Source organism: Durio zibethinus, chromosome 20 (assembly GCF_047325235.1).
Source record: "Durio zibethinus cultivar Kanyao isolate XHJ-2024 chromosome 20, ASM4732523v1, whole genome shotgun sequence".
In the NCBI taxonomy this organism is placed as follows: domain Eukaryota; kingdom Viridiplantae; phylum Streptophyta; class Magnoliopsida; order Malvales; family Malvaceae; genus Durio; species Durio zibethinus.
This window is the reverse complement of record NC_143181.1, coordinates 2,760,980-2,781,929: the sequence shown is the minus strand read 5'-3', so window position 1 is coordinate 2,781,929 and position 20,950 is coordinate 2,760,980. Positions and strand designations below refer to the sequence as shown.

Genomic DNA, 20,950 nt, shown 5'->3' with positions numbered 1-20,950 from the left:
GAGAGAAGGGAGAGAAAAGGGAAGGAAGAGAGAGAGAGGGGAGGAGCGTTCTGCCAAAAAACAGAGGAGAGTGCCTTAAATACCCTCCAAAAACGACGTCGTTTTGGCCTTAAGTAACCAGAGGATCCGCGCGTTTTGCCGTGACCCGACCCGACCCGAGCGTCGACCCGCTTCTGACCCGCGCGTGCCAGCCTCCCTCCGAGCCAAGCCGAGCCGAGCCGAGCTTCCAAGCCGCTCCTCCGAGCCGTTTTTTTTCTTCCTTGAGCCGAGCCGAGCCCAGCCGATAGCCGAGCCGCTCCAGGTTTTTTTTTTTTTTTTGAATTTTTTTTGAATTTTTTTTGAATTTTTTTTTTTTTTTTATTTGACTTTGATTTTGATCTTGATTTTTTTTTTCTTTTTTTTTAATTAATCCGACGACGGAGCCTCTACAAGTAAAAACAGTAGTTTTTCTTGCATACTCCTGAGGTGAGGGAATTTTCTCAATTTTCTGCTAAAAGTATTAGAGTCAATTGAGAATAATTTTCGATAATTAATTACTTGGCTGATTTTGATTTTTTTCTTTAATTAATCCGACGACGGAGCCTCTGCAAGTGAAACAGTAGTTTTTCTTGTATACTCTTGAGGTGAGGGAATTTTCTCAATTTTCTGCTAAAAGTATTAGAGTTAATTGAGAATAATTTCCAATAATTAATTGGATGATTTTGATTTTTCTTTAATAAAACCGACGACGGAGCCCCTGCAAGTGAAACAGTAGTTTTTCTTGCATACTCCTGAGGTGAGGGAATTTTCTCAATTTTCTGCTAAAAGTATTAGAGTCAATTGAGAATCATTTCCAACAACTAATTACTTGGTAAAATTTTAAGGCTTTTGGATAATACAAATTTAAGCTGGTACCATCTTTTGATGGGCGTTGTGAGGGTGCTATAACCTTCCTCACACGTAACCGAACTCCCGAACTCTGTTCTGGTTAAGCAGACCCGAACCTATTCTTTTAGGGACCCTTAAGCTTAGGTGTTCCCTAAAAGGACAGATTCCTTAGGTGGCCAATCGCACCTAGATAAAAAAAGATTGGTGGCGACTCCCTGAAAATCAATGTCTAGCGATAGATCCCCGGATCTAGACGTTACGACAGCTTGGCGACTCCACTGGGGACCCTGAGAGTCAGGCCAGCAAATAATTTGTGTTATCCAAAAGCCTAATAAAATTGAACCTTTTTGTATATATGTATTATTATTCATTCATGTCTGTTAATTATGTCATTCATATGCATGTGCATAACATGAGCTCTACACCCGAGCTCCGTCCCTTTAGGAGGGAGTAAAGTACCTATTGCTTTCGTGAGGTCTAATGCCTCCGCAGTGGCTAGCGAAATACTCCCACTCAAATTGAACCTTTTCCGCTTGTAGCCTGTAATGGGTGAGGATTAGGGTGCCTTACTAGTCTGTGATGGACAAGGATGTAAGGAACAATTTGAGGACCTTTAGACTTTGACCCTAAAACCGCATATAGTGAACTTTAAGAGTGCCTAACCCATAGATAGAGCCATCACCCTTCCCTGTTAGAATTGACCAAAAGCATAGGATTCATCCTTTTTACTTTGTGTGATGTTTAAATTTATTTAGTTATTTATTCTTTTTCTGGGTATACTAACCTTTTTTTTTCTTTTGCATTGGTTCATGTGCACATCATAAAGTTGCATAAAGAACATTTGCCTGAAAAACGGTCTTCAACAAATTTTTTTTCATGGACACCAATGAACGCCTAGTTTGTTCTTCATCAGTATTAGCACCCTGTGGGACACCTAATGAGGTAAGGGCCTTGTCAGAAAAGACCCAACTGAAGATGGGAGATTGCTTGCCAATTGGGTATGAGTCTACTCTGTCTCAAGAAACATCTATCCTCCTCAAACAGAATAATTTAGAAGATTTGGTTGACATCTGGAAGAAGATGAGTCCGTCAAGACAAGAGCAGTTTTGTCAGAAACATGGGCATATAGCACACCTTCTAGCAGTGGCTGTTGATGACCAACTAATTAGAGCTGCAACACAATTCTGGGATCCTACATACAGGTGTTTCATCTTTAATGAAGTTGATATGACTCCCACCATAGAAGAATATTCGGTCTTGTTGGGTTTGTATCTCAAGACTCCTGACAAGATATATGTCAAAAAGCATAAGTCAGGATTTCGTAAAAGTCTGGCTCAACTCATGGGGATAAACAAGGAAGTTGTGGATTCTCATACAAAGAAGAAACAGGAACAGGTCTGCCTACCTTGGAAGTTCTTTCATGAGTTTCTGATGCAACATGCCAATGAAGAACGGGGGTTGGACATATTTGCCTTGGCTATATACGGACTGGTAATCTTTCCAAAGGTTTTGGGACATATTGAGATAGAGGTAGTTGATTTCTTCGAGAGTGTGATCAATGGCTGTAATCCCTCAACGGTGATATTAGCAGAGACTATCAGATCCTTGAGTTATTATCGTCGGAATGGAGGGCGCTTCATAAGATGCATACAGTTATTGTATGTGTGGATGAAAAGCCATTTCGAACATGGAAATGGTGCTTTCTCGAAGATTTATATCCGTAATCGCTTTCCGATCAAAGAGTTCTGTGAAAGTGGGTGGTCAAAGCAGAAGTCTAAACAAGAATGGATAATTTTCTTGCAAAAGTTGGAAGGTGCCAGAGTGAGATGGTTAGTCCCATGGATGAATCGAGAGCCTATGTTATACCAATGTGGAGATAGTACAGTGGTTCCACTTCTGGGTTTATGGGGAGTGACGAATTATGCACCGCTCTTAGTGAGGAGACAATTAGGGGGAGAACAGTTTATTCCTATGACTTATGGGCTTCATCAGTTAGATTTCTCTTATAGTGAGCCTAAAGCATTTCAGAGGATGAATGGGATGATCAAAGCATGGAAAAATCCCCAAAGAGTGAGTCCTGGACCATTCACTGAAAAAGTCACTCCAGGTTACTTGGTTTGGAGAACAAAGAGAAGACAGGAAATGGTATTCACTTATGAAGTCTCTCAACCACCGACAGAAGAAAAGCTTGAAGAGATACCATCAGAGTTAGAGCTGGCAACAAAAGAGTTTGAATTTGAAAAGATCAAGTTAAAGAAAGAGATTCAAGAACTTCAAGAAGAAAAAGCCCAGTGGAAAGGTAGAGCTGAAAATTATGAAGTTAAAGTTCATAAGATTGCTAGAGAACGTGATGCAGCTACTGAAGATCTAGCAAGGTTACACCAGGAGCATAAGAGGCTATGTGTGAGAGAAAGGGCCAAAGGGATAACCATTGTCGAGCTGACTGAGGAAAACACAAGACTGAAGCAAGAGTATGCCGAATTAGAAGAAGAAAGTACTGAAGCACAGGCAGAAATTAACATGCTAAACAGTTATTTGAGCGGGCTAAGTCAAAGGTTGGATGAACAAGGAGACCACATTGCTGCATTGGTTAGAGAACATAGAGAATTATCATACCAAGTCTGGTGTGGTAAAAGAGAGAACCTAGGGAGGCAGAAATACATTGAGCACTTAACAACCCAGATCCATAAAGGGGTATGTAAGGCAAAAGAGATGGTGGAAGAGGCAGAAGCATTAAGACAAGTGGTGGCCCCAGTAGGAGAACATGGACAGCGTCTGTTGAACTTCATAGAAGAAGCCAAAGCCCAATATGAACAGATCAAACAATTTTATGGCTATAATTCTAGAGGGATAAACTCAATGTAGATCAAAGTTTTTTGGAATAAATGAAATTTTTTTAGATTGAATACCGTTTTAAGGCAAATGTTCTCTGCATACATGCATTTTTCATTCATTGTATTCTCATTCATTACACTTTAACCATGTGATAATCATGCAAAGTTACTAATTCTGAGGTATGGTACTCAAGGTTCCAAGGATAGCTCCATCTAGCGAAAACCCTGCCCATCGTTTCAACACAAGATCCAGAGCAAGGCAAATGGAGCAGGAAAATTCTCATAGATTCGAAAAGCTAGAAAAAGCTCAGGAGAAGATTGAAAGTGAGCTAAGCAAGATTCTGGAGGCTCTAAATAACATGAACAAAGGAAAAGGAGTTGAAGGAAGTACAAGCCAGCAAGAAGTGGCTGACCCTTTGTACCCTCCAGGTTTTGGCCCGCCTCAGGCTCCGTCTGCCCAAGAGGTCCCACCACAACATTTCGCATATCCAACATATCCTGGAATGCCATCAACTTTCAACCCAGGGCAGTATAACAGTTATATAAATCCTGTCTTCACTGAAAAGGCAGTAGAACCAATTCCTGATTTAGATGATTTAAAAGAGAAGGAGAAAGAAAAGATGAGAGTGGAAGCTGAGGAGAGTTCTAAGATTAGCATGCTAGAGCAAAGGCTAAGGGCCGTGGAAGGATTTAGCTTCTATGGGTCAGTTGATGCTGCGGGGCTCTGCCTAGTTCCTGATGTGGTTATCCTCCATAAGTTCAAGGTACCAAAATTTGAAAAATATGATGGTACAAAGTGCCCCAAAACCCATATCACCATGTATTGCAGGAAGATGGCAGCTCATGCACAGGATGAGAAACTCTTGATGCATGTTTTTCAAGACAGTCTTACTGGTTCTGCGGCCAGATGGTATGTTCAACTGGACAGGACTCGCATTCGCTCTTGGAGCGATATGGCGCATGACTTTATCAGTCAATACCGACATATCATCGATTTGGCTCCAGATCGTTTGTCTTTACAGAATCTGGAGAAAAAGACAAACGAATCTTTTAAAGAGTATGCCCAGAGGTGGAGAGATATTGCTTCTCAGGTACAGCCTCTTCTGACCGAGAAAGAAACTACAGTGCTATTTGTTAGCACTTTAAAACCTCCCTATTATGAAAAGATGATAGGGAATGCAACAAAGAATTTTGCCGATATGGTAATTTCAGGAGAAATCATTGAAAGTGCCATCAAGAATGGCAAGCTAGAAGGGAATGAAGCATCTAGCAAAAGAATCCCAAAGAAAAAAGAAACTGAAGCTCAGGCTGTGAGCTTTGATAGACAGCAACTTAGGGGTTATTCGCCCTACCCCCCACCAGAATATCTGCCCTATCACCCCACTGTAAATAACACTTCTTTTCACCCATACCAACCATCATACCCCCAAACCTATCAAACCTCTCATAGACCCCAAAACACCATGTACAGTTCTAACATTCAACCCACCCCAAAACCACAAATTCGCCCAACTAACCCTGCTGGTGGCTCGCGGGAGCAACGAACCACTCGCGAAAGACCTATTTTTGACCCTATTCCCATGACCTATACGGAATTATACAAGGAGCTCTACAACAATCATTTGATTGCTCCAAGTAAATTGGAACCCCTCAAGCCACCTTGCCCTAAGTGGTATGATCCCACTGCCCACTGTGACTACCATTATGGGATTGCTGGTCACTCCACCGAAAATTGCACTACCCTGAAATATAAAGTGCAACGATTGATTAAGGATGGGATGATTTGCTTTGATACTGGAGGGATGACTGCACCAAATGTTAGTGGCAATCCTTTGCCAAATCATAATGTGAATGCTATAGGTGAAGAGCATGAGCGCCATGTGAAGAAAGAAGTGGTAGATATTAAGACACCTCTCGATCAGTTGTTTGATGTCTTACGAAAGGCAGACATGATGCAACTGGTAAGTCCACACAGCTATCATGGAGTATATATAGCTGGTACTAGTTGTAAGTATCATAGTGGGGCAAGAGGCCACTCCATTGAGATCTGTAAACAATTTCACCGAGAGGTGCAAAAACTCCTGAATTCACATCAGATAGAGGTCTACGAAGAAAAAGAAAGCTTGAAGAATGCTGAAGTGTGCATGAATGATAGGCCTGAAAAGCTGTTTCCCAAACCAGTGACAATTCGGTGTGGAAACAAACCAAAATCAGTCATAGACAAGCTCCTCCCTAGGCCGGTAACTTTTAAAGTTCCAACTCCTTTCCCATACAAAGATGATAAAGCTGTACCCTAGAGATATGGATGTGACGCTGTAGTGCAGGGGCAAAAAGAAGAGGTCTCCAAAGCCGATGCTTCTAACATTACTGGTGTAGGAGGCATTACTCGAAGTGGGAGATGTTACACCCCAGAAATGCTAGAGAAGGCTAGAAGAGAGAAGGCTAAAGAAGGAGAAAGACGAAATAATCCAGAGATAGAGCCTGAAGAAGATCAGCCAAAGCCAGTATCAGAAAGGGAGGTTTGTGAATTCCTGAAGCTGGTAAAACATAGTGAATATTCAGTTGTGGAACAGTTGAATAAAATGCCAGCTCGAATCTCATTATTATCACTATTGCTGAACTCAGAGCCACACCGAAATGCCCTGTTGAAAGTGTTGAATCAGGCATACGTAGCACATAACGTGTCTGTTGAATATGTGAACCACCTGGCTGGAAATTTAGTCATGCCAAATCACATTTCATTCAGCGATAATGAGATTCCTTCGGAGGGAAAAAGAAATGCCAAGGTTCTGCATATCACAGTCAAGTGCAAGAGTCATATCATAGCCAAAGTCCTTATCGATAATGGTTCTACCATCAATGTCATGCCTATGTCAACTTTGGCAAGGTTACCCATTGATTACTCTCATATGAAGGACAGTCAGATGATTGTGAGAGCCTTTGATGGAACCAGAAAAGAAGTCCTGGAGGATATTGAGATGCCCTTACAAATTGGGCCGTGCACCTTCAATATAAAATTTCAAGTGATGGATATCTCTCCATCCTACAGCTGTCTGTTAGGAAGGCCATGGATTCACATGGCAGGAGCTGTGCCCTCTACTTTGCATCAGAAGATCAAATTCAATGTGGAAGGTCAATTAGTAGTGGTAGTTGGGGAGGAAGACATGCTAGTGACCCAACCACTGAACACTCCATATGTAGAGGCTGCTGAAGAAGCTTTGGAATGCTCCTATCGATCTTTTGAGCTGGTCAATACTGTAGGTGAAGGTTTTCAAAGTCAGCCTTTTTCAAAGATAGTGGTGAGCCAAGTCATCAACAAAGGCTGGTGTCCAGGACTTGGGCTAGGCAAAAATTTGCAGGGAATTAAAGAACCTCCGACAATAGCAGACAATAGCGACAGGGCAGGCTTAGGATATGAGATGGCAGAGTGGGAAGTCAAAAGAAGGCCATCAAGAAAGACAGCAAGACTGATGTTTATCCCACACTTGTACGAAACCTTCAGACCTGGAGGATTTATGAACCCAGGTGCAAAGAAAAGTGTGGAAGAGGACTTTGCCCAGTTAGCCATTAATGCTGTTGAAGATGAAGTGGAGTTCAACAAAGAAGAATGGGTTCGCCTTTGTCCACAAGACTATGAGCTGAACAATTGGAGTGCCATTGAAATGCCTCTAACTTTTGATTTTGATAAAATGTAATTGTGACATCTCAATAGCTTTGGCCCAAGGCTATGGGGTGATCTTTTTTTGTTTGGGCCATTCATCATTTATTATTTTTAATAAAAAATAGGAAGGATGCATTTTCATTCATTTCTTCTTGTGTCTTCATTTTTTTTCATCTCTCCAAGCACATCTTGCCAACATATCCCCATTTCATTCAATTGCAGGTCTTTAAATGAACATGAAGATAATCATGATAACAATCAAGGGGTTAGCTTTGAGAATTCAATCAATACTGATGAACTTGATAATGAAGAGAATTCTGAAGAATATGTTATGCCTCCGGACCTAATGAGGATGATTGAACAAGAGAATAAGCCAATTGAGCCTCATCAGGAGGTAGTGGACTTAGTGAATCTAGGAGATGAAGAGAATAAAAAAGAGGTCAGAATGGGTACTTCACTTACATCTGAAGATAGGCAACGGTTGGCAGATCTACTTTGTGAATTTGTAGATATATTCGCTTGGTCTTACCAGGATATGCCAGGACTGAGCACAGGGATAGTGGAGCACAGATTGCCCCTAAAGCCAGAATGTAAGCCAGTTCAGCAAAAACTGAGACGGATGAAGCCCGAAATGCTGCTAAAGATTAAAGAGGAGGTGAAGAAACAATTCGATGCAGGTTTTCTACAAGTGGCCAAGTATCCAGAATGGGTAGCCAATATAGTCCCAGTTCCTAAGAAAGATGGAAAAGTACGAATGTGTGTAGACTATCGGGATTTGAATAAGGCTAGCCCAAAGGATAACTTTCCTTTGCCTCATATCGACACGCTGGTAGATAACACAGCTAAGCATTCGATTTTCTCTTTTATGGATGGTTTCTCGGGGTACAATCAGATAAAAATGGCTGCAGATGATATGGAAAAGACTACTTTTGTGACCATGTGGGGAACTTTCTGCTACAAAGTCATGCCTTTTGGGTTAAAGAATGCTGGGGCAACATATCAAAGGGCCATGGTAACACTCTTCCATGACATGATGCATAAAGAGATAGAGGTGTATGTAGATGATATGATTGCAAAGTCTTGTGAGGGTGAAGATCATGTTACTAGCCTCAGAAAGTTATTTGAGAGGTTAAGGAAATTTCAGCTCAAATTAAACCCAGCCAAGTGCACCTTTGGGGTAAGGTCAGGAAAGTTGCTAGGCTTTGTGGTCAGTGAAAGAGGAATCGAAGTCGATCCCGATAAGATACGGGCCATCCAGAATTTGTCACCCCCCAGCACACCAAGAGAAGTTCGAGGTTTTCTGGGGAGATTGAACTACATCTCTCGATTTATCTCTCAGCTTACTTACAAATGTGATCCCATATTTAAGCTTCTCCGTAAGAATAATCCTGGGAAATGGAACGAAGAATGTCAAGAGGCGTTTGATAAAATTAAGCAGTATTTATCGAACCCTCCAATATTGGTGCCACCTGTTCCAGGAAGACCTTTAATTCTGTACCTAACTGTAAATGAAAATTCAATGGGATGTGTGCTGGGGCAGCAAGATGAAGCTAGCCGAAAGGAGAGAGCTATTTACTATCTGAGTAAAAAGTTCACTGAATATGAATCCAAGTATTCTTCATTGGAGAAAATGTGTTGTGCATTAGCGTGGACTGCCAAAAGACTCAGACAGTATATGCTTTATCACACTACGTGGCTCATAGCAAAATTGGATCCAATTAAGTATATCTTCGAGAAGCCTTCTTTGTCAGGAAGAATCGCTAGATGGCAAGTAATGCTCTCAGAATATGACATTATATATGTGAGCCAAAAAGCAATAAAAGGAGGCGCTATAGCAGAATTTCTTGCAGATCGTGCTACTGAAGAGTATGAGCCGATGAAGCTGGAATTCCCTGACGAAGACTTAATGACTATTTCCCGACTGGAGGAAAGGGAGCATATGGAAAGATGTTGGAGAATGTACTTTGATGGAGCTGCTAACGCCTTGGGGCATGGAATTGGGGCAATTTTGATTTCTCCAGAAGAACAATACTATCCTGTAACAGCGAGGTTAAATTTTAATTGCACAAATAACATCGCTGAGTATGAGGCATGTGTCATGGGCCTGCAAGCTGCTATAGAAAGAAGAGTGAAAGTACTGAAAGTATTTGGAGACTCAGCTCTAGTCATATACCAGTTGAAAGGAGAATGAGAGACGAGAGATTCAAAACTCGTTCCGTATCATAAGTATATTCTAGAGCTGACAAAACAATTTGAAGATGTCCAGTTCGATCACTTACCCCGGGAAGAGAATGTGATTGCTGATGCATTGGCTACTCTGGCCGCGATGATTCGAATTAATCATAATACGGACATTCAGCCCATCAAGTTAGATGTTAAGGATATACCAGCGTATTGTTCTAATGTAGAGGGGGAAAGAGATGGAAAACCCTGGTATTATGACATCTTACAGTATGTCAAGGATCAGCAGTATCCAGTTCATGCAACAGAAAATGATAAAAGGGTCATCCGAAGATTGGCTATGAGCTTTTTCCTGGATGGGGATGTCCTGTACAAAAGAAGTAAAGATAAAGTATTATTGAGGTGTGTAGATGAGACTGAAGCGAAGAAAATCATTAAAGAGGTGCATGAGGGAATATGTGGGGCACATGCTAGTGGACATATGATGGCAAGACAGATCATGAGAGCGGGATATTACTGGTTGACGATGGAGAATGATTGCATCGACTATGCTCGTAAATGTCATAAATGCCAGATATATGCTGATAAGATCCTTGCTCCACCATCTGCTTTACATGTTATGGCACCATCATGGCCATTTTCAATGTGGGGCATGGATGTCATTGGTCCAATCACTCCAAAAGCTTCTAACCGGCACAGATTCATTTTTGTGATGATAGATTACTTCACAAAGTGGGTGGAAGCAGCATCATATGCAAATGTGACACGCTCCGTGGTTTGCAAGTTCATAAAGAAAGAGATCATTTGTAGATATGGACTTCCGGAGAGAATTATTTCAGACAATGCCAAGAATCTAAATAGTAAGATGATGCAAGAAATATGTGCTCAATACAAGATCAAGCATCATAACTCGGCACCTTATCGTCCGAAAATGAATGGAGCAGTTGAGGCAGCCAATAAGAACATAAAGAGGATTCTGGAGAAGATGACCGAGACTTACAAAGATTGGCATGAGAAGTTGCCATTTGCCTTGCTTGCATATCGAACGTCAGTTCGCACCTCTACTGGGGCAACCCCATTTTCTTTGGTTTATGGGATGGAAGCTGTACTACCAGTGGAAGTAGAGATCCCCTCTTTGAGAGTCTTAAAAGAAGTTGAGTTGGAAGAGGCTGAATGGATTCGAGAACGTTATGAGCAGTTAAATTTCATAGAAGAAAAGAGATTGACTGCACTGTGCCATGGTCAATTATACCAAAGAAGAATGATGAGGGCTCATGATAAGAAGACTCGGCCTCGTTGCTTTCGAGAAGGAGAGTTGGTTTTGAAAAGAATTCTCCCAATCCAGCACGATAGTAGAGGAAAATGGACTCCGAATTGGGAAGGGCCGTATGTGGTGAAACGGGCTTTTTCGGGTGGAGCATTGATACTGATTGAGATGGATGGAAATGATTTACCCCATCCTGTAAATTCTGATGCTGTGAAGAAATACTATGCTTGAAAAAAAAAAAAAAACAAAAAAAATAAAAAAATAAAAAAAAATGAAAAAAATGGAAAAAATGAAAAAATGAAAAAATGAAAAAATGGAAAAAAGAAAAAGTGAATGAAAAAGGAGGACTCAAGGCGAAAACCCAAAAAGGGCGGTTTGAGTCATAGGGGGTTTGTCTAAGTTAAAAACCTGAAAAGGCAGCTTAGATAAGGAGGATACAGCATCGAATTTAAAAGTCTGCTGATATGGGGGCCAACAAGTTCGGAAGAGTTCCAAGTTGTTAAATACATCAGAGGGTTGAGTTTTCAGAAAAGACTTTGAGATGTGTTATCATGATTATCTGATTGTTCATTTTGGGCTTTGTCCCCATACCTATCCTTGTACTTCTTTCTTGACCAAAGTTTGCCAACATTTTGCTAATAAGAGACATTCTATTCCATTCTTTGTGTCTTTTTCTTATGACTGTTTCTCAACATTCAGATTCTTTTAATACCCCACCATCGAAGAAATGTGCAAATGCATTCTTACTTTTTGAATTTGAAATAACGATTGATGAATGAATAACAACAGGAAAGATTTTTACATTACATTGAATAAGTCTAAAGTAAAAAGGCAGAATCAAGACGTTCAGCTCCTGATTAGGACATTGAATCTAGGAAGAGATTTCTTACAAGAAGAATGTGAATGGAAGAGACAATTGAGAGCTACACTGGTTCGATCTTAGAAGAGCAGTGCAATTGGATCCTTGAGGAATCAAAGGGCTTGACACCCAAGAAAAAAGAGTTAGAGAAACTTGAGTACCATACATTGAACATGAATTAATTGGTCAACATTTGCATAGCATGCATTGAAATTCATATGCATTTGCACAGCATACACTACTTTCAAGAGAATATAGTGTACAAATTCAGAAGCAGGGGTGTTCCAACATCCCACATGGAGAAGACAAATATGAAGATATTTTGCAAAACTGAAAAAGAGAAAGCTTGTCAGGTAAGTTCCTAATCCTCGAAATAGGATGTCTCTTGGTATCAGGGTTGATTTATAAGACCTTTGGGCATAATCTCCTGAAATCCCTTCAAACACAACTTTCAACTCCTTCGGACATGATTGTCTAGGAGTATTTATTTTCCAAAGTCGTGGTGCCTCTGTTTAGAGGAGCAATTTACTTTTCAAAGTTCGTTGCCTCTGTTTAGAGGAGCAATTTACTTTCCAAAGTCGTGGTGCCTCTGTTTAGAGGAGCAATTTACTTTTCAAAGTTCGTTGCCTCTGTTTAGAGGAGCAATTTATTTTTCAAAGTTCCGTTGCCTCTGTTTAGAGGAGCAATTTACTTTTCAAAAGTCGTGGTGCCTCTGTTTAGAGGAGCAATTTATTTTTCAAAGTTCCGTTGCCTCTGTTTAGAGGAGCAATTTACTTTTCAAAAGTCGTGGTGCCTCTGTTTAGAGGAGCAATTTATTTTTCAAAGTTCCGTTGCCTCTGTTTAGAGGAGCAATTTATTTTTCCAAAGTCGTGTTGCCTCTGTTTAGAGGAGCAATTTACTTTCCAAAGTCCGTTGCCTCTGTTTAGAGGAGCAATTTACTTTCAAAAGTCGTTGAGTCTCTGTTTAGAGGAGCTTCGGCAAAAAAAAAACAAAAAAAAAAAAAACAAAAAAAAAAAAACAAAAAAAAAAATCAATAAAAAAAATAAAAACAAAAATAAAAAAAAAATCAAAAATAAAAATGTTGAGTTGAGTCTTGATTGGGTGTCTACGTCTTTGCGCAATTTCTGTTTCACAGAAAATGTGCAAAGAGGGGCAGCTGTAGACACCCAATCAGGTCCGGGCCCGGATCAATTGGGCCTGACCCGGATCAATTGGGCCTGACCCAGATCATTTGGGCCTGGCCCAAATGGGTAAGGCCCAATTCAATCATGTATTATTATTATTATTTTTTTTTCCTTTTTTTTTTTTTCTTTTCTTTTGTATTTTTATATTTATTATTATTAATATATGTATATCTGTATTTATTTATTTAGATTAGATTTATATGTATATTATTTATATAGTTATATATTTATTATTATTATTATTATTATTATTATTTTTGTAAGATATTTTTGGGTTTATCTTATTTTATTATTATTATTTTTTAAATTATCTGTTCTGATTTTTTTCTGATTATCAGATATTTTTTTTTTTTTTATAATATCTTTTTATTTATCTGTTCTAATTATCTATTATTTTTTTTATATTTATTTGATTTTTTTTGGAAGGTTGAGATTGAAGCTGAAGAATCCTACTGGGAGTGGGGATTCAATCTAAAGAGTCCAATTGGATTCAAAGACTGAATCCCCGTCCAAGGAGGAGTTGGGATTGATCAGAAACTCCTGATCAATCCCTATATAAAGCACCTCCTGGAACAGTTCAAGAGGACAGAAAAAAAACAGTGAGCAAAGCTACTGAATTTGAGAGAAAAAAAGTGTTTAAAAGAGTTTTCGAAGGCTAAAGAAGGTCGAGAAGTGTTAGGATAGCTGTAGGGATCTGAAAAAATTTTTTAGAAATTTTTTTTGCGAAAATTTTTTCTGGAAATTTCTGGGAAATTTCCAGATTCCGACGACAATTCCGGCGACATTTGAATTTTCCGGCACAAATTCCGGCGAAACTTGAAGATTCCGGTGACCAACCCAGTTTCCGGCGAGATTCCCAGAAACCGGCGAAGATTCCGGCCATATTCCGGCAAAAATTCCAGATTCCGGCGACATTTCCAGAATCCGGCACCGGTGTTCTTCGGTTTTCTAGAGAGAAGGGAGAGAAAAGGGAAGGAAGAGAGAGAGAGGGGAGGAGCGTTCTGCCGAAAAACAGAGGAGAGTGCCTTAAATACCCTCCAAAAATGACGTCGTTTTGGCCTTAAGTAACCAGAGGATCCGCGCGTTTTGCCGTGACCCGACCCGACCCGAGCGTCGACCCGCTTCTGACCCGCGCGTGCCAGCCTCCCTCCGAGCCAAGCCGAGCCGAGCCGAGCTTCCAAGCCGCTCCTCCGAGCCGTTTTTTTTCTTCCTTGAGCCGAGCCGAGCCGAGCCGATAGCCGAGCCGCTCCAGGTTTTTTTTTTTTTTTTTTGAATTTTTTTTTATTTGACTTTGATTTTGATCTTGATTTTTTTTTCTTTTTTTTTTAATTAATCCGACGACGGAGCCTCTACAAGTAAAAACAGTAGTTTTTCTTGCATACTCCTGAGGTGAGGGAATTTTCTCAATTTTCTGCTAAAAGTATTAGAGTCAATTGAGAATAATTTTCGATAATTAATTACTTGGCTGATTTTGATTTTTTTCTTTAATTAATCCGACGACGGAGCCTCTGCAAGTGAAACAGTAGTTTTTCTTGTATACTCTTGAGGTGAGGGAATTTTCTCAATTTTCTGCTAAAAGTATTAGAGTTAATTGAGAATAATTTCCAATAATTAATTGGATGATTTTGATTTTTCTTTAATAAAACCGACGACGGAGCCCCTGCAAGTGAAACAGTAGTTTTTCTTGCATACTCCTGAGGTGAGGGAATTTTCTCAATTTTCTGCTAAAAGTATTAGAGTCAATTGAGAATCATTTCCAACAACTAATTACTTGGTAAAATTTTAAGGCTTTTGGATAATACAAATTTAAGCTGGTACCATCTTTTGATGGGCGTTGTGAGGGTGCTATAACCTTCCTCACACGTAACCGAACTCCCGAACTCTGTTCTGGTTAAGCAGACCCGAACCTATTCTTTTAGGGACCCTTAAGCTTAGGTGTTCCCTAAAAGGACAGATTCCTTAGGTGGCCAATCGCACCTAGATAAAAAAAGATTGGTGGCGACTCCCTGAAAATCAATGTCTAGCGATAGATCCCCGGATCTAGACGTTACGACAACCTTGAAGACAAAAAATTTATAAAATAAAAAGCAAAAACAAAAATCATCAAATTCATTCATCAGCAGCAGCAGTGGAAGGACTGACCTCAGCTTCAATGACCTCAATGTCTTCCTCTTCTTACCTATGACAGCCTCTAGCTCTTTCTCTAGTGTCTCATCTTCATCATTATCTTTCTTATCGTCTTCTTTATCTTTATCAAGCTAATTCATAATAAGCTTTGATTTGATATTGTTGATATCAATATCAGAGAGGTCGAGGTTTAAAGAGAAAATTTTAAATTATACCTCTTCCTTAGCTAGGTGGAAGGCACAAAAAATGTTTTTTTTAGAGAATTTCACCTTTACCCATAGATACTAATCAAAGGCTTTATACTTTTTCACTACCTTTATCTCTAGCTCTTCCTCATTTTTATCTCGAGCTTTCAGCTTGAACCTCAATATTGTAATTTTACCCTGAGCATCATTTAGTTTTAGCTTGACCTATTTTTTTATCGATTCGATTGAGGTTTATCCATTGAGATGACCTCTAGCTTCATTGTCAGATCATCTATTTTTTTCTTTAGCTCTATCTTTTTTTTGTAAGATGCAGTGAGGCTCGATCTGACATTGTCCAATGCTTTCGAGCTCTTCTTATATTTTTTAACAAAGGTAATTATATCTCTTTCAGCCTTCAGCTTGTGCCTCATTGTAAAATAAGTGATGGAAAGTTTGGATGCTATTCTTCACAGGCTGAGGTGAGAACTTCTTTTATATTGTACAAAACTTAAAAAAAAAACAAAAATAGTAAAAAAAATTAAGTTGAGGTTAGGAGATGCTCACTAAGAGGAGGAACCACGACTTTGTAAAACTTTCTGGCAATGTTGGAGTTGGAGATGGGGTCATCCATCAAAGCAAACTCTAACCCCATAAATATTTTTTTTGAGCTAGTTCTCAGCACCCTGGCCTTTGGATTCTCAGGAAGAGGGGATAACACCTCCATTCGTAGTCTTTTAGCTGGAAGGGATGGCATCGGTGTTGACATGAAGGACAAGTTTCAACTTGCCCTAGCCTTTGATTTTTGACTTGGAGGAGTGAAGGGGTATAGTTGTGCTAATTACTTTGTTTTCCTTATGCGACGGGGCCTCGAGATGGATTTTTTCCCCTCTTAGGCCTTGGGGCATGTTGAAATAAGATGATGTGAAACTCTTCCCTTGCTTCAATCATATCTATAAAATCAAGCTAACAGTTAAACTCAAAATAAAATCTAACGAGGTTACCTTAAGCTTATCCTAATACTTTATCTTATTTATTACTATCGGGGAGGTTAGCCTGTGAGCGTCAATAACGAGTTTTCCCTATGTGTAAAATCTAAACTTTTATCCTGATTTAACAGATCAAAGATAGAGAGGACCACTGATGCATCTATAAAAGAATTGAATGTACTTATTTCCTGAGCCTTAACTTTGGGCTTATCATTTTTATTGTCCTTTTATTTCTCAAAGCATAGGAAGAGCAGTTTCTAATTTTTTATTGAGCTTGGACAATCAACAAGAATCTTTTTATTTGGTTGAGCTGTAATATAAAATCATCTATTATCACTAAGATGCTTTTTAAGAGAGAAAAACCCCTCGAATTGAGGGAAAGAAAGAAAAATATTTAAATGTTGGCAAAGAATAATAAAAGAAACTATGTATCGAATATAATTTGAAGTGAGCAAAATAATAAAAAAAAACTATGTATCGAATATAATTTGAGGTAAGCTGAGTGATAGTTAAATTGTAAAAATTAAAAATAAATAAAGGATGGAGTAAAAACCTTAAACCGATCATGAACGAATCCCAATATACATAGAGTTGATATGGCTCTAGCCTATCAGTGACTCGATCTAAAAAGTTTGGCATTATTATACTGTACCCCTCCTTGAGAAAAAGAAAAACGAGACCCAAAGCTTGAACATAATGAGCCAAGCATATGTTGGGATAGTTTTTAAGATTTGTTTTGATATTTAGCTCACTCATCATATTTTTGGGGATCAGTTGAGGTCACACGGAGTATATACAGGGACTTTGATGAATTCATCCTTTTTAGTAAGACATTTCCCCTTACCGTCACTTTTTTTGGTCGGGGTGCTCCTTTTTTCCCTTTCCCCCTCAAAACCCTTATTGCATCTGACTCTTACGTGGGAAGTGGATCCTGAATAAGAGCAGTGGATGAAAATAGCTTGACTTTTAAAAAAGAAAGACAAGGTGAAGACCCCTTAGGAGAAGGTGAAATATTAAGAAAAACTAGTTGAGGGGGGAAAGTATAAGTGGCAAGAGATGGAAAAGATTGAACCCCAAAAGGCAAAACAATCGAAGAGGAAGAAAGGTCGACCATAAAATATGAATCGACTTGAGAGATAGGGAAAGCAGGTGGATTTTAAAGTTTGAAGTCGATTTGAGTACACAGCTCTTCAATGTTTAAAACTCGTTCGCCTTTTACCTGAGCATTATTCTTATTGTGCCATTACTTTTTTTCGGATATTAGGTTGAACCAATAAGCCATCCTTTCATAGTTACAGCTCCTAATGATAGAAGGATCAAGTCGTTATCCTACTCTTGCTGACCTTCCCTTAGCTCTACCTTATAACTCTCAGCCCCTTAAGAACTCATACTAGAAGACGTGGTTAGAAAGTGTAGAAAAAACTTAAAAGGTTGGAAAGCTATTGAGATTGAAAATTTTAAATCAGATTAAGAGCGAAGAAAGTAAAAGGTGAAAAGCTGAAGCCCTACTAGCTCGTATATATAGACACATTGTAGACCAGATGAACGACACGATCTTCACCACTGTTGAAAAATGAGCAGGTAGATGTCTTTTCATCTTTCTACTTTAAACCTTCCCACCAAGCCACCTCTCTAATTATTTAATATTGTTAGACTGGCCTAATCAAACAAACCCCAGATTAGACTGACTAAACCAAATAACTGTTAGAGGTAAACTGAGAGCCCGATCCACTTTTAGGGTCCAAAATAGAGACTTAAGTCCAAATTTTGAAAAAAAAAATACAAGTTTCACAACGGCCAAACAAACTCTAGCAATAACCTCGAACCACCCTATACAATTATCACCTTGGTAGCTTTTAAATATGTTATCCACTCAATCCTGAACACATGCGTGAAATCGAATAACTGCCAGTTCGGACTGTGGGTCAAAGCTAGTCATCATCCAAAACCAACCTCCCTCTGCAACATTGGCCTTTAACGAACCATGCAACCAACTTGCCCTACATTAGAGACTTCGGTAATAAATTTGGCGATTTGATACTCAAACTGCTTGATGGCAGGACAGGGTGTTAGGGTATATAATGGTCAAAATGGCATAGTAATAATTTTTCCTCTCAAAGCTTTCAACAAATAACCAGAGGTATCTTGATCATTTACATTGACCTGATATGTCAGGTCGATTTGATATGATCGGTGCTATCTCAGTTTGACTCTGTCCTAATTGTCCCTTTTTTGTCTCTCTCAACTTATCTATAAATATAAAGACTCAGGCACCATAAAAGTATGTTCATCTAATCCATATTTTTTTCTCTTTCTTATTTTCTCACTTTCTTTTTGATTTGATTCTTATTAATTTATGCATCGGAGTGCAAACGCAAAAAATATCATCTATTTTTGCCTCTAACATGTCAACAAATAGGGTCAAGGAAAAGAATAAAGGATCAAATTCAATTGAATCAAGATTGCAGAAATAGTAGACCCCATGTTGGAAGGGAATTATGATAAGCAAAAGATGGAAATTCTGGTTGCAGTGGCTGTTGATTGCATACAGGAAGACAGGAATGTAAGGCCCACCATGAGTCAAGTCGTTGAGAGGCTTCCTGATCATCACCATTAAAATGAAAACTAGCAGCACTTTGTTTGCATCCATGCATTAATTAGTTTAGCTCCATTAGCAGTAATCCAAGAATAATTGAAGCTCGCTAAACCTCTTTTCAGCGTTTTGATTTGTGTTTTATTCATATTCTGCATGTGTTAAGTTCTTTCGTTAAATGCTGGAATTTATTACTATTGTGGTCTTTATTTCTCTAATTTCCCCTTTATATGTACAGCCTGAATATATCGTTTTTACTTTTTTCATGATGGTTCCTCGCTTGATCCAAGTAAAAATGTTGGGGAAGGAATCTCTTTCTCCCAGTGTAGCTGATCGTTGGGTCAAGACAAAACACTAATGAAGCAAACTTAATAGCTTACAGGCTTCAGAAAATGAGGAGGTTTTAATTTTCCTTTGTTTTGGCTTTTATGGGCTCAATTTCCAGTCCTCTACACCCTTATCATGAGGACAGCTAACTTTTTCTTTTCGTTTTCTCTTAAATAAATTGTTTATTTATATAGAAATAGATATTAACCACCAGAAAATACAATCGTAAGCTTATTCCCAAAAAATTAATTAAATATGACTTTATTTGAGAGCTGAATTAAAAGACTTTTATTATATTATAAAAAGTCAGGACAGTAAATGCGACAACTAGACTGATGACCTCTACTTCTATTTGTAGCGTATAGCATTAAAAAAAAAAAGTTAAAGGGGGAGTTGATCATTTCAATACCAGCACAGGGAGTTGTGGAAACCATAGCCTACGGTACGTTCATGTCTAAATTTAACTTTTTCCATCAGCCGAGGCAATGAGCTTATAGAGCTAAATTTCATGGTTGACAGGTAAACCATTTCGATTTTTCACTACCAAGCTGGTCCTTCCGTGGGTTATTGGATAGACCCAAAGAATTCTCGGGATCAATTATCCTCCCTCTTAAGAAGGCAGGAGCTGGTTGGCTTAACTCCTGCTGGCACGTTGCATCGTCATCCATTGAAAAACTTTATGTTGTTTGACGTCCGAAGTCTTTGCATAACCAGACCGAAACAAAGAATTCTTTATAATTTAACCAAAAAGAATAACATACGTGTTGATTTTTTTGGCAGGAAAAAGGTTATATTATTTATGTTTTGAAGATCAGAGAAATTCTACAATCCATGTGAAATTTAATGGTCACAAGATCGTATTGACTATTTGCGTTCCATCTTTATCTAATGGGAATAATTTTTGTGTGTTAACTTATAGGGACATGAAACGCATCACATAAAGCCAAAAAGCCTTTGGACCAACCGCCAGGAAAAGACGAGGAAACAAGGGCTATTATATTGTCTATACGAAACAATAATGTCAGCCAAGGCGCAAGGGCATCTTCCATGGCGTGTTGCCACTGCTTGCACTTGGAAAATATCTTGCATAAGATAAAAATAGAAGCTTTGATTACTAAAATTGTTTGCAGGTTTTTAAAGAAATTTGAGATGAACTGATGTCTAATTAAGTTTAGCTAGCTTTTATTTTTTTTTTTATCTATTAAAAACAACTCAAATAGTCTAGGATGAAATGAAAAAAATAATACCAATTTTCTCTTTTATCGCTTTCTAAATCAAATCAAAACTTTTTTTGACATCCAAGGCCAAAATCATTGATAACGACATACAAAACGAAAAATATCCCCAAATTTGTTACAATTTTCTCCTTCTAGCCTCTGAAACATAGAACCCAACATTGGGTTTCTAAGTCCAAAAAACAAATGAAAATGATTAGAGTGATAAAAAGCTAGGTTGAAAAAAAATAATAATAAAAAAGGACTAGTACGATACAAAATCACAAATGGAATACATATAATCGTCCTCAAACAAACGACCAAAGCAAAAGTTTTTGACCCTTTAAAAAAGCCAGGATCAATAACAAGCCCAACATACGCCGAAGCATTCAAGGGAATTGGAGCTTCCATTTTTCAGTAGGTCCACTCTACTCACACAGTTCAAACTCATTACAAGGCCCACAGGCTAAATCACTTGATAACACTGGCATATTGATTTTTGGGCCAGTAAAAAAGCCACATGACATAGAAGTGCAAGAAATGGGAATCGGGGTTTCGGGTTTTTACCGACAATGGAATGTGTAAATGCCAAGGTGGATGCTGTTTATTTGATGTAATTCATAAATGTATTACTGTTATTTATTTTTTTGACACTGATAACGTCC

At 38.8% G+C, this 20,950-nt stretch overlaps 1 protein-coding gene across 1 annotated transcript; it reads left to right on the top strand.

Annotated features, from left to right (window-relative positions):
• The first annotated feature begins 4,357 nt into the window (after window positions 1-4,357).
• On the top strand, window positions 4,358-12,139 carry LOC149513038 (uncharacterized). The gene is given in 3 exon segments (XM_089749314.1): window positions 4,358-5,881; window positions 5,999-7,398; window positions 7,633-12,139. Coding segments are annotated over 3 exon segments (6,333 nt in total). The 3' UTR covers window positions 11,042-12,139.
• Window positions 12,140-20,950: the final 8,811 nt, after the last annotated feature.